The sequence below is a fragment of the Anser cygnoides genome, chromosome Z (assembly GCF_040182565.1).
Source record: "Anser cygnoides isolate HZ-2024a breed goose chromosome Z, Taihu_goose_T2T_genome, whole genome shotgun sequence".
Lineage (NCBI taxonomy): Eukaryota > Metazoa > Chordata > Aves > Anseriformes > Anatidae > Anser > Anser cygnoides.
In genome coordinates, this window is record NC_089912.1 from 58,236,585 (window position 1) to 58,251,464 (window position 14,880).

General features: G+C 39.3%; 1 protein-coding gene across 8 annotated transcripts in view; it reads left to right on the forward strand.

Moving 5' to 3' along the window:
• The window catches only part of SETBP1 (SET binding protein 1), a 257,073-nt gene that overhangs the window by 203,955 nt on the left and 38,238 nt on the right, over positions 1–14,880 (forward strand). Inside the window, exon 6 of one of the 8 annotated variants that reach the window (XM_066988777.1) lies at positions 1–14,880. This exon is cut by the window's right edge and continues 21,543 nt beyond it. The exons of the other annotated variants lie outside the window; for them this stretch is intronic. Coding sequence (XP_066844878.1) covers positions 1–32 — 32 coding nt within the window. The 3' untranslated portion in view covers positions 33–14,880. 8 annotated transcript variants of the gene reach the window in all.

The window sequence follows — 14,880 nt, forward strand, 5'->3', positions numbered from 1 at the left end:
GTTACACTTGTGATGAGAAGCACAATGTTTGAATTCTTAGGCTGGAACTGCTCTGCTTGAACAAATAATAAAACAGAAGACTGCACTTATCTGTAAGATAAAGACCTTGGAGCATTTTGGGAAGAATGTTTGAAAGATCAAAACATTTCAGGTTTCTCACCATCTCTGGGAATTGAAAAATAAACAGAATTAGCTAGAGATCTGGCTGAAGAAAACAATTTCTAAGAAAAAAAAATCCTCCTAAATATGTTGTTCTTTTTTCAGTGTTGTTATTAAGCCAAAAATTCCGCTGGTGCCGAACAAGTAATAATTTATACCGGTGCAAATCCAAAGTTTCAACAAAGATGAAGGAGCGCTTTTATGTTTAAAGTACCATTACCAGCAAAAGGCTTCAGAGCATTTTCCAATTTTAATTACTTCAACAGCATGCAAAGCAACAAAGGATAAGTTTGAACTATCTTGCATGGTTATGAAATGTTAAAGTCTAGTAACTGATGTAGTATGTGGTGCCTACATGGCTGAAAAGCCCAGGGAAGCAATCCTTATTTCCAGAGATTTCAGACCAAATCCTATCCAGCTTGATATTCAGTGAAAATTGCAATGTAATGGCTTTTCAGCCTGAAATGAGTTGGTTTGCAGCTAAGATCCTGTTGGAGATATGACCAAAGATTTGAATCAACATGACAGTTGCCTGTCTTTATGGAGGGAGACTAGATGACTGGTTGTGATTAGATATATAACTTTTAGATGGTTGGAATACGAGATAAATCCCACCCTCCCTTACCTCTTCCCTCATCTTCTGCACTGAGCCCCATCCATCTTTTGAGCAGCGTCGGCGGAGGCACCGAGCAGGAATACTTCATAAGCCCAGCTGTCAGAGAAGCTCGGGGGGAGCTTCCACTGTTACTAAAGCATTAGTCTCAGGGCAAAGGATTTTGAATCATCTTTTCAAGTTTGATCTTGTCAGTCAGCCTCCATCTTGGCAATGTATTCCTGATGGCTTTCACTTCCATAGGGAAACCTACACTGAGCCTGGGCTTCCAGTGAGATGACCGCCAAGGGTACTGCTGCTTGAGGCCAGGAAGAATTTGCAAGACTAGGCTCATGGGCACATGGGTTGAGAGTTTAGGATTATGTTTCTGCAGTCAGATATTCAGATTAACTCCACTTGCTCTGCAGCAGGCCTTCAGCAAGCTAGTACTTTGTAGGCAGGTATAAAGGCAAAGATCATTTAATCAGGGATGTGGTAGACTGGGTAGATGGCATAGGAATGAGTAAAAGACATTGCATTGTGGCAGAAAACAGATAGTTAAAGAGCAAAGCATCGTATGAATCTCTTGTTCTGTTGTGTCTTACCCAGCAAATTAGCTGGTATTTTGATTCAGTTATTTGGCACCCAAGACTTTCGGTGTTTGTGGAGGAGAGGGATGGGAAAACTAGCTTTTAAAGAATGAGGGGCTATGAATAAAGACCCTCTAAGGCACTAATATGACCTGTCACACTTTTCCCTGCACGGGAGAAAAGACAAAGCAATATTTTGGTGCTGCAGTGGGAGGACGAAACACTTCTGTCCAAGGATCAGACACATCTGTCCTTAATCCTGCATGCCTTTACAGCTGGCCTTACATGAGCTCTGCATGCTCCCAAGTGAACTGCAGCCTCATGCTCACATTAGATCCATGTATTACTCCCCACTGTGTACATATCTACCTAAAAATCCATAACTGGTCTCACATTGAATCAATGCTCACAGCCAACTTGTATCTAAACAAATTGAATAAAGCTAGGCACTCTGAAGATCCTCTTATTTATCCTAGGACAAGCAGAGAGACTCCCAGTTCTTCTGCTTGTGACACCTTTGTCAATAAAATCTGCAGATTGCACAATATAAAGTTGTTTTATAATTCATCTCCTTGACAATAACTGAACTTTTGAACAGGAATGCTTTATGTGGGTATCACAAGAACAGTGCTCAAGCAGACGTTGCATCAGAAAAGTGCAAAAATAAAATTTTGGTCCTCTTGAAGAGTCACATTTCAAGCAATTTTTTGATCTAATGAAAAAAAATCAGATTTCATTTTAAAGAAGAATTTATATTTGGCTGGCAATTAGATCATAAGTAAGAATCACAGGACTTATTAGATCATATATTCCATTCTCCTTCCACTGCAAGATCATTTTTCAGACCTGAGGTCTAATTGAATTATTTTAAAAGGACAAAACATCAGACTTACGGAAAGCAATGTTACTGCTGCAGTATTCACCCTTCAAAAATTGTTTTTATCCTGTACCTCTAAAAGTAACTGCTGCCAAAATAAACTACATGTGGAAATGATGGGAACTGGGTATCTATTTCATCGATTTGAAGATGATACCAGCTCACCTGCCTGTCCTGATTTGCATTCACAGTTGTTTGTGTGCACATAGTAGATGTTTTAAGTCATGCCCCAAGTCCTTAATATGTGTTTCATTTATTCTAAATTTACAGTACACCTAGAACTATTCCAGATTGTTGTGTAAGTACTGTTGTAGGTTTGTTTGTTTGTTTGTTTGTTTGTTTGTTTGTTTTAAAGGTGGAAGTTTCAAAGCCAAGTAGAACATTTAGTCAGGATGTCTCATTCATTTAATTGGAAAGCTTTATGTCAAAATCCTGGTCCTAGGAATTTTGAGCAGGGGAATTACATGTCTAAGCAGGAATTTCAGATAATTTCACCTGAAAGAAGGAACCCAAAGTTGAATTCTTAATATTTTATTAATTTGTCTCTGAGAAGAATTCAACTAATAGTTTCACTTCAAATTTTAATTCTTAGTATAATTAAAGCAAAATTGGCTGTGAAAGAGGCATTTTCAAGACCATTTTTGAACAAGGGAGTTGAAGAGAGAACTCCATCTCCAGTTCATTTCTTGGCTAAAGGTCTAAGCAAGTGACAAAATGGCTGGGTGAAAATAAATAGATAAAGAAAAGGGAACTGACAGTAATATAATAGCACAGCAGCCTGTAACTCATTAATATTCAGCCAAGGACACTAAGAGGTTTAGTAACATTAAACTAACAAGAGGAATAATGTTTTCTCATTCTACAGATACATGACAAAGACTTAGAAGTGTGAAGTGGCTTGATTTTCCTATGACTACTTAGAAAAGATGGAAAAAAAAATCTATTCCCATTTCTCTGGGTTGTGGTGCTCAATAGCTGCATCAGTGGAGGACCTGAGACTTAGAGGTTATTTGGAGCTTGCCTTCATGAGGGCAGACAAACCAAGAGCATGTGGTATAAAATATGCAACAGAACTACTCCATGCTCATCGGTTTTGTATTTTGGCGGGACCAGTGTGTACTTCAAATGTGTCATTATCCTTCAGAAGGAAGTTTCACTCTACTCTTCAATCAGTTCACATTGTTAATGTGCTCATCAACCAACTGAGAAGGATATACAGACAGCTGCGAGGAATCTAATTAACATTTGACTACAAAAGAAGAAATTGCAATCTACTGTACTATTTAATCTGTCAGAGAAGGTCTGGATTAGAAATAGGTTCAGTATTTCTCTGTAGCTTTTCCTCTGTTTTAATGTAATAGAATCATAGTCATTAGAGGTGGAGAAAACCTATTAATTTATCTTGTCCATCTTGGATTGCTGCTACTTTTACCCTTTGGATGACCTTAAGTAAAACCTCTTCCTCCTTTATATTTGTCTCCATCAAACACCTGCAGATTGTTATCATGTCTACTTTTAGTCATCATTTACTTGGGTTTATGTAATTCGTGTAATGTTTCCGTGCAGATCAAAACTTCCATCATTCTTCCTAGGCTCTATTCTCCTTAAACACCTTTCTCGAGTATGGTAAAGACTGCTCTCACCATCCAGAAGTACATATATTCTATATTAAAATCTATCTACTATTAAGTTTACAGTCACTATTAGTGAAGGATTCATTCAAAGTCACTTCATACAGTTTTGTAAAGGAAAAGGAAGAGCTATTGACTTTCTGAGTGATAGCTGCTCTTTACTGCATAGAAGGTAGGGCAAAAGTATTATGAATCAGAGAGTTATTTGAAAAGGAGTCACTTTTTCAGATTAATCTGAATATACAAAGTTATTTATTCAAAAAAAATAGGAGTAAGTTCTAATTTAAAATTGTTTGGATAGGGGAGAGCAATTGTGTTGACAGCAGACATATGAATGATGCTGTTTTTACAGGTGGACTGGTGAGAATCAAATTGAAGCTATTGATCTGTATTTGTGTAGGATCCCGCTAAACAGAAAGCTTTGAGGGCTTTGCCATTAGCAGCATGGGTCGTTTTACCAACTAGGAAAAGCAACACTCTGTTTCTGTCATAGGTGCACTATTGCTAGTAAAACAGAAGATGCTTAGTCTTCAAAAAATGTCAAGGGCCCTTCTGTAGAGACAGGGGTAATCCTGTTCAGATATAATTAAAAGCCTTTCCTCTTCCCTCAGCAGGCACACACACAGAAGATAACTCTTTTGAGGAAATACATCAGCAGGCTGGAAAAAATCTAAGTTTGCTTTTTTAACTTCATTAGCTTTGCGTCTTCTGTTTAGCAGAGACTGAACACAGGCTGAAAAGAGTAGGAGGTGACAGTAACTCCTTAGGTCTCAAAGTGAACAGTGCCTTTGGAAGAGTGTAGAGAGAAGCACAGATCTTGCTTAAGGAGGGCAGTTTGGGATCTTCCCTATTTCCCTCTAGAGTCTGTACTGCAAGTTCTTATTAGTGGCAGATCTCCTTGGGAATCCGGATGGTGGAGAGGAGCAAAGCGCTCATTTGTCATCATGGTTTCTGGTAGGACTGGCACCAGCAACTCAACCCACCAGGAGCATGTAATTGCATCCAGTGGGCAGTAGGAGAGTACAGCAAGTGTGAAAATAAATACCTTAGGCCAGCTCTTTTTTTTTCCTTAAGTATATGATTCATGAAATTCGTTTGTTGTTACAGGAAGGATGGTTTTATCAGCTGAAACATATTTCTTTCTTGTTTGCTTTGATATTATCAGGCTTATGTAGAGGGATCATGTTTCAATATTACATCCATGGAGTGATGCTAGATAAGGGCAAAGTATTTGTACCTTCGTAATCAGTTTCCCCCATATGTAGAGTAACATTCCACTTATCAGGAAATGGAAAAATAATCAAGGCATCTGATTTCAAAACTTGCAAATGTATCCCATTTGCCTTCAAGTCACTAGGAGGAACAGTAGAATGTGTTAACCTTAACCAAACTTCAGATCAAATTGTTTAATCCTTGTGCTTCCATCCGCTAATGCTCTTGCCAAGGAATGCTATAAGGTGAACTGAAGCACTATTTCCTTCATACATGGATTAATCTCATACGTTTTTACTGCTTCTCAAGATTAAGTGGAGATGATAAGAATAAAAGTCTGTAGCTATAACATCTCCTCATGTATTGAACAAATCTTTAAAATACACTTAAATACACTTAAATACACTTAAAATACACTGAAGTCCCAATTACCCATTATTATTATAATTATTGTTATTTTTAGGAGAAGGAAAAAAAAAAAAAAAAAAAAAGTAAACCCAAACCTTTAGTCCAGAAAAAGTGAACTTCAGGCAGGAAAACAGCAACAGCCTACTGTAGCAACATTCATAGTTCTCTTCTGCTGTCAACAGAATTGCGTTGCCAGAAAGGTCAGCAAAATTCAGAGTACTTATCCAGTCACCTTCCATTTTTTATACATTTCTGAAGCTGGGAGATGATGTTCTCTTTCCATCTGAGCTCAGTTATGGAAAAGAGAACTTAAACCACTAATATCTGGTGAGAATGACAGCTATATCAAGTTGCCAATGGAAGAGTTTGCCAAAGCTTAACACAGATTTAACTGTCACTGAAAATAATGTTAAATCTATATTAAATAAGGCTATGGACAGCGTTTCATAATTGCTGTGTTCATGTATATTATTTAGAGAGTGTGCTTTAAAACTGCCAGATTCTTGCTCATTAGATTATCACTGGTGATAGGGTTTAGTGGTGGTAAATAAAGTCTGTGTAGTAGGCAGGCTTGAACGTACAAGCCTTAATGCAATCAGCCTCTTTGCCCTAGAGTAACATATAGTATGAAATGGCCTTAAATTAGGAATGAAATAGATTTCAAACCTTTTTAAACTGTAAAAGAGATATAATGAGAACATAATATGAGTCAGAGTTGGTCCAATAGCAGACAGTGATAGCCAAAACACAGTAGTGGTATCAGATACCAGGAGAGAGCTCTCAACAGCCCCAAACAATTTTGTATTCAGAAATGGATGAAGCTTATATAAGGCCACGTTTCCACACATTAATCTGCAAGTTGTTTTAAAAAAGTAAACAGCCCTTAACTACGGTGTGATGCAGAACTCCATTAGAATGCCTTTTTAGCAAGGTTATGAATTTTCAGTAATTGCTTTGGTAATCCATATTTAGCATCTGCAGGATTACTTTTAATCAGCTTTGAGGATATGATTTGACACCGTTCATTTTATGTTTCAACATTTAACCAGTTAGGCTGCAAAAAATGACATCGTTTTGCAGACTTAATTTAAAGCCAATAACAGTAAAACAGTAAGGGTAAGAGGGAGGAGGGAGATTTGGTTACCAGCAAAAGATGAGGAAAATGGCCATGTGCTGCTTTAAAAAAGCACTCATTGGATCAATAATCATGGTAATAAAATGAGACTTTGTTCTGCTGTATCGCTTCCTCTCTGTAGATCTTGAGGCCCTTGTGCATTACGAGTCAAGATTGGTATATGTTCCGCATGTTTCTACTCCTTTTTTTTTTCTGTGGCTCTTAAATACATCACCTCTGCATGTATATGTATGTGTATACCGTTGTACTGTTGCTTTCTTTTGAGTAGTAACATTGCTGGAGCTTTTCTCTTAAATGCCTCATTAGTCCTGATCATACACAAGGACTAAGAGAGTATGTGCTCGTGGGGGGCTGACACACTTGTCAGAAGTCCTTTCTCCAAGGAATATATAGCATTCTTGCCTAGACAGTGGATATGCAGAGGTTGCTTTCCTATCAGATAGTCTGCAATCAACTGGTTCCTCCTTTGTGCCTTTCCACCATGTGTTTTACTGTCTTTCCTTGGAGGTGGAAAGGTGTAAACATGTCTATACAGACTCGATCACAGCTGGCCCAGATCCCTATCTGACAATATGTATTAATAATTACTACTGATCAAGAACTTCATGTTTATGTCATTGCTTGCATCCTGTTGTCTCAGTGTTCACTCATGTAACTTCAGTTAAGCTTGATGTTATTTATGAGAAGGCATCAAGCTGAACATTCACTGCTGGGGTTGTCTTCAGGGCATTTGGGCCTGAGGTTTGTAGACAGAAGAGGATTTTAGGATCATCTGTTGTAACCTGCTGCAAAGCACAACCAAACCACTCGCCCAACTACTCTAGCACAGGACCCTGTGGTGATGGAGGTGTGTGATGGAGGACTGTCTCCATCAAACCTCTTAGCTGGGTGTTGAATGGGAGGAGATAGTCTAGAAACGTCTAAAATCACCAGGCTGTGGGGAAGTTGCTGCTTCCTCTCATACATCCCCGAAGCTGCTTCCTATTGCATATCCTTCTCTTTTGCCTCTACACTTTGCCAAGAGTGGCTGGTGTCCCTCGGAGCTGCTAATGTAGGAAACAAAGCACCCAGAAGGTCTAGAGGTTTGAGTTCAGATCTTCCCTTTATTTACCAGCATAAAAAACTCTGCTGATCCAGTCACCCAGTTTCACAGCATAGAAGTGAATCCTCAACACTTGCTCCACACAAGGTCAACCAATCTATAAAACAATACTTTTATGATACCTTTTTAAAAATCACATTGTTTGATAAAATATAAATAGCTGTTCAGTCTATTCACATGTCTATCCAATATAAATTCCCAAGTGCAGATTCAAGTGGCCCCTTCCAAGGCTTTCCTGTGTGTTTATCAGAAAGGTAATTGAGTTTAATGATGAGAAGAAAAGCGTTGGATGTGATAGTCTCAAAAAAAAATAAATTAAGTCTTTTATTTTCCCTTCCCAAGGACAGTAAATTCACAACAGAGCAAGCAGCCACTGTACTCTGCAGCCAGCCTACCTCAACCTTCAAGGTCTGAGGAAAGAGTTCAAAGAATTAGTGCCTGTTTCATGCTATTCTTGTAACAGGATCATCTCCACTAGCGACAGGAATGGCAATATTCTCATTTTCCAGAGGCTGCTTTGTAGCCATTGGATGGGAAAAACCTTATGATAACTGCAGCAGCCTGGGAGGGGAAATGTGAAGTTGATTTTTAGCTTTAGGCATCAAGTCCAGCAAGCTATCCATTTGTAGTGCTCTGTGAATTGAAAATTCATCAGTTTGAGGCAGACTCTGATTTTAGTTCACAGCAACTGATTTAGATTAATGTTGTCAGTGTGTCATTTGAGAAGTACAAATGATTTGAAAGATACATATTCAAGGAGTTCTTGAAAGTGACCTTATCTAAATTTCTTGCAATGCTTAGGAAATGTCCTCCAAAGTTGAATGTCTCCTTTAATACAAATTCCCAAGGCTTTTTTTCTACCCCCCAGCCAATAAGTGAAGACCTTAGAGTGTATTTTGCTGCTGTACAAGAATCAATTGACTGAAACAAAGATAACAAGAGCAGAACTCTCAGATGCTCCTGTGATAAGTGCTAGTATCAAGTCCTGGGTAAATATATAGAGCTCTTCTTGCTCCAGGTGAGATGAATAATACAACACCCACTATTTTCACTCACAGCAAGATTACACTTCAAACCAGCCAATAAAAAAAAAAAAAAAACTTTTAACATGGCAAAATCCATTGAGGGAAAAAAAAAAAAAAAGCAGTTGGTTAGTGGTAGCCAAGCCAGGATGACAATTAAATAGGAATTTTAAATCTGCTGGATCTCACCTATGGCACCAGCAAGAAGACAGGCAAAGCCTGAAAGCCAGCGGACTGCAGCATGATGCATCTCTGCAGCACAGTAAAGTGGTTCATGTAGGGAAAATGTCTTTGGAATGGGTGGCAGGCAGTAGAGCAGGGTGCCAGAGGGAGACAGGTTGCTGGGCAGGGAAGGCAGAGCCGGCTCCTGGAAGGAAAGAGCTGAGTGAGTGCAGGCACCATGGGCTGGGATATGGAGGTGACAGAAGAATAAGAACACCATTCCAGGCAAACATGGACACTTGTAAAGGCTTCAGCAAGCAACATGAGCACAAATCCAACTTCAGGCATGTAAGTAGCATCAGTAAAGGCTGGGGGCTGAGTTCCTATTTCCAACAAGTCCCCTTATTTTAGGGATGGCAGGATAAAACCCTAAGAGTGCTAAATGCATCTTTAAGCCTCTTTTATCATTTAAAGGAAGACTTCACTTAAGTGAGAATGAAGACCAAGTGGACTCAGTCCCCTCAGACCTACATCACAGCCTAAGTGCAGGCTAGTCACGGAAATGCCCATTGCTCAGACTTCAGTGCTCATTTTCCTCCAGAAACCTCTGTATCTTTCACACACAAGCCTGCATCCTCATTCAGTAATTCTGCATGTCTGTGTTGAGTTATCTGCATTTATCTGGTAAATGAAAGGCCCCTTGCTGGCAGCGAAGCACAAAGTCTCTGAGCCCTGAAGCAAATTGGAACAAGGCAACTCAGACAAGTAGGGGCAGCGTCCTGTTATACATGCTTGTATGATTATAGCATAGGTGTGTATGTGTATACACATCTCTGGTCAGAAAACACCCAATATCTACAGTCTCTCTGACTTAAAGATATGCCGTTTTGTTTTGCTTTGAAATTAACATTCAAAAATAATTTTTTACATAATGATACTATAGACCAAATATACACATGTATATTTATATAAAGAAATGCAATCTTTAGAAACCCCAAGAAGTGAATGACATCCTTAAACGTAGACTAGTGGCCAAGAATAATGTTTGTATATGGGGCTGAGTAGTGTGCAGAATATAGTTTTTCATCAAATCATGGAAATTAGAGATAGAAAAGACCTATTAGGTCATCCTGGCCATTCCCTTGGCACTGAGGGAGCACAAAAAGAAACAAACAGAAAAAAAAAAAAAAAAAGCATTAAAGCTATAAAAAGGCTATTTTTGCTGAAATCACAGTGCAAACAAAAGTTCTGCAACAACCACTACACTTTATATTGAGACCCATCAAAACTGATGTATGGGAAGGAAAAAAAAAAAAAAAGAATTTGGAACTTCCTTTCAATGCCTTGGGCTTTTCCTTTCTCACATAACCAGTTTTCCGTAAAACTTAATGTTAAGACTTTTTATCTTGTTTCCAGTGTTGAGTGATTAAAAACTAAAGGGAGATAATTACAGGGACACTGACACAACATTTTATGTATTCAAGGAATTAAATGATTCTTGCAGAGCGCCTGTGAAATGAGTATGTAAATTTGCTATATTGACAAGTGCTTTATCAGTGCCAATGGATTTCTTGCTCTTGCTTTGTCTCTGAGGAAGACGAAGCAGAGGTGAAGTAACTATGAGGGCCAGCCAGTGAGTCAGTGGCAGAGCCAGGATAAAATGCAGGAATTTTGCCTGAGTTTTCTGGTGTTTTAGGGTTGGACACTTTCCCACGTAGCTCGGAAAGGAGTAAATGAAGATGCCAGCTCTTTGCAGCCACTGGAGCAGAGCAATTCTATAGGCTGGGCACACCTCTAGTAACTGCTAAAATCATTACAGGCTTCCCTAATTAAGACTGGCACAGTGCTTGCTGCTAGTAATATATCCCTGTAACAGATCTAACATTAAACATGTTCAAGTGGCAGCTGAAAAGGTTTTACCAGTGTCCACTCTGGATTAGGGATCTACTTTTTCTTGAAGGTCTTTTATTTCTTGGCTGGGTTTTGGTTGTTTCTTTTTAAAAAATTGTTGGCAAAGTAATTATTTACTTTCAGAGAGAAGGATGAGGGGTTTTTTGGTAACCATAATGATTTTATCCCATTTGCCTTCGTTTAATTTGGAAATGGAAACCATATCTTTAATGCTAATTAGGCAGCACATTACTTAGTCTTCCTGTCCTCGCGTAAATAACAATTAGCAATAATTTAGCAGTTGTACACTCTGGCATCTTCTAAGCCATACCATTGTATACCATTCCAAATTCCTTTGCATTAATTAGGATCATAAGCCAATCAGCACTAATTAAGAAGAAAATAAGTATAATAACAAATGAAACAAAGCTAGTGATTTGTATCTGTTCAGTAGTCCTTTTTCCCTCTGCAGTTTATCAAATAGTTGTAATGCGTAGGAACTTCTTCTAATTGAAACTAATTATGAGGTTTCCCCTGCTACTTTGAGCCTCATGTTCAAATCCCACGAAGCTCATTAAATAAGTAACAAAGCTGGAATCTTTAACACATATTGTAACTTGGTTCACGTTAATTAGCACCACGTTTTGGAGGCAGTAAGTGGCTGTTCAGCAGCAAACACTACCTAAAGGGACATTAGATAGGGATTTTTGCAGATCTGTGAGACTACACAGAGACCTCAGCTGGGCATCATTGGGCATTATCAAATATGGCTGAAATGTCACACATCCGCCTCAAGACTGTATGCTAAATTCATTACTTTTTCTATTCCGCCCATTCTGACCCTGTCTTAATGTCTGTTGTTATTTGGAGTAAGCATCTGGGGAAATGTAGGTACTTAAATATACAGTCATTACATCTGAAGGTCATTCCTGTCTATCAGTGACTGTGTCATAAAATAGCACACATTTTCCACTGCTGTTTTGGGTATCATTAGCACCATTTCACTTTCAGAAGTGGGCAGCAATCTAGATACCAGCATCCTTGCAGATCCCAGCCCTATTTAACAGATTGAAATTGCTACATGATGTTTAATGACGCTAAAAATATATATGTGGGTATGTGCCATCTCCATTTAGTGGTATGTAGCAATTTAAAGGTAAGCAGTTGGTAAGTGTTGAATACAGTTCAAGATTGGTGAAAGAAATCCACAGACCTGTAGTTTTGCATTTTCTCACTACAAATTCACCTCGTCTTAGGCAGTTCTTAGTACATTCTTATGGCACAGAGTGACACAGATGTTAAAACAGTCTGCTGCTTTGCTGCTGTACTGCCACTCTCAGTCTTCATGGACAAAGACACACATGACCTGATCTTATTGGAAAATCTCAGATGCCCTGAAACCAGACTGAATCAGAACAAATCACAGTCTAGTTTGTACTTGCATGGTATCCCTTTCCAGCTGCTATTGTTTTGTAGTCACTAATTAATTGACTTTTATAACTGATTAATTAAAATACATTAAAAGTGGTGTAGTAATTCTGTCATCCTGGATATTCTGTAGTTGTTGGGTCTGCTTTGACTTCCTATCTGTGTGTAAGCAGATTGTCAGAGACCTCTCCCCCTATACACCCCAGCCCCCAGCTACTATCCTTGGCACTGGGTCTGCCCCAAAGCCGTGCTCAGTCCCAGATTGCCCCCCAGGTCATCTTCCATGCTTTCTTCCCACCCATGAAGACCACATCTGGGCAGCTTGCAGTTGGGGCAGTCAAGGTTCAGGGTCCAGTTGTAACTGGCAATGACAGTTGTCTCCCATCATAGGCAAAGTGAGAAAAGTTCTCACATAAATCAAGAAGGAGGAAGTACCAGTGGCTTCCCCCCCCACCCCCCCCACCCCCCAACCAACATTTCCAAACAAACTGATTTCATCAAATGTCTATTATCATTCGAACTAGTGTTTAAAGGACTACTGTGAAAAACATCACAAAGTATCATTGCAGTCTTCCCTGATGAAAAAGATGTCCTATGTAAATTATGAAACTGTGGAGAAGTGTGCAGTCTGAAGTTACTGAAAATACCAAAAATGCCTCTTCCCGAGACCTGAAGAATAGTCACCACGTGGACGTACTTTCCAAGACGTGGTAAAAAGCTACATGAAGGCAGTGCACAAAGCAATATTTGTTCTCGTGCTATCAGTGAAATGGCCAACACACATAGCATGCACAGTGTGCAGGGTCTTCATACATCAGACGGGGATCCGTTCTATTAGAAAAGTTGTCTTCTGCCATAGATGATAGACATAGTCTTTTACCTGATCAACTCAGTCCATAAATGATTGTTTCTACAGCACTGGCTTTATTAAATACTTCTTCATGGTATTGCACCCAGTGGTGCCAGCATCCCTTTGCCTTGTTCTGCTCGATGGCTGATCAGGGCACAGATGCTGCTGTTTCTCTGAATCAATCAGTGGTTTGAGAGACTTCCCTTTTGGGTCAGTTAAAGTCTATCTGCAGTAGAAACCTGTTGTGGTTCCTAGATTGCAGAAAAGCAAGGTGATGGGAAGCATCTCCAAGAACGGCTTTGATTGCCTTCTCCTATTGCTTCCCTCCGGGGAGCAGAGGAAAGCATGGCTGATGTTACCCTTCTAGTTACTTGAGGGGTTTCTGAGGAAGAACTAGAACAAAACATCTAAATTTGCCCATCTTTGCTATTCTCTTTCAAGCACCCAAGGAAGCTGCATAGAAGAAAAAGGTTGGAAGAGGCTCCCCCTCTCCTAGTTGTGCAAACTGGAAGCTTCCGTGTACATAAAAATTAATATTTGGTTACATAGCACTCTATTTTCTGTAGCATGCCTCTAAAAAGCTGAAAACGGATTGTATTTTTCATAGGAATATATCAAAGCAGTATAATAAATGGAGCAACTGGTTCTGCATAATTCTAGCTTGCTGCTGGCCACAAGTATCATTTTTTCACATTAGGTTTCTTTATCTGAAAATAAAGTGTTTTCCAATTAAAAATGTGAAAAAAAATATACATAAATTAAAATTTAATTTTGCGTTTTCAATAGAAAACATATATGTCTAAAAAGTTAAAGAGGTAAGGAAGTAAGTTTAATGAAAAATAAAATATGTTGCCTTATTCCAGCATACAAACAATGTGTCTCTTAGCAATCCCAAATTGTACGAGTTAGGCTGTCCAGCTTCAGTGTGTTTAAAGCAGAACGTGGACCCATGTAGGTATTACCTGGTAGGCCTGCTCTCACATCCACTGAAGAAACACCTGAAACACTGAAGTTCACCCCTGGTTTTGTTACTCCTGAGCCCTTTCTAGCCACGTCTTGATGAGAGTCTGAAGACCAGACAAGTCAGGGAACCAAGGGACTTTTTTACTCCTGAGAGGTGACCAAGCCAATGGTGTGCAAAAAGAAAGAGGAAAGACAATAGCAGGAATTTGGACTGTACAGTCCTGGTATTGTGGAAAACAAAACAAACAAGGAGTCACTGGATTTTTATTTTTATTTCATATATCTTACAATTGCTTCTAATTATGGTCTGTAAAGAAGTGCTTGCAACAACTGCAGATGGGGAACGCCGGTACTTTCCTCTCTTGCAGAGGCCCTTTGAGGTTTGATTCACTTAAATCTGTAAAATGCTTTGAGATCGTTGAGTAAGAAACACAAAATAATAAAAATGAAGCTAAGTGCCATCGCCTGTTCTCCGCAATTGACATAGACAGAGAGGTTTGTTATTGTTCAATTTGTTGAGGAAAAAGTTGGCACATGTCTAAGGCAACTCTGCCCTTTGCCTCGATGTGAGCCAGAGTGGGTTAACATTGCAGTGAGCCTTACTTTCAGAAGGAGAGAGGGAGAAGGAGAAGGAGAAGGAGAAGGAGAAGGAGAAGGAGAAGGAGAAGGAGAAGGAGAAGGAGAAGGAGAAGGAGAAGGAGAAGGAGAAGGAGAAGGAGAAGGAGAAGGAGAAGGAGAAGGAGAAGGAGAAGGAGAAGGAGAAGGAGAAGGAGAAGGAGAAGGAGAAGGAGAAGGAGAAGGAGAAGGAGAAGGAGAAGGAGAAGGAGAAGGAGAAGGAGAAGGAGAAGGAGAAGGAGAA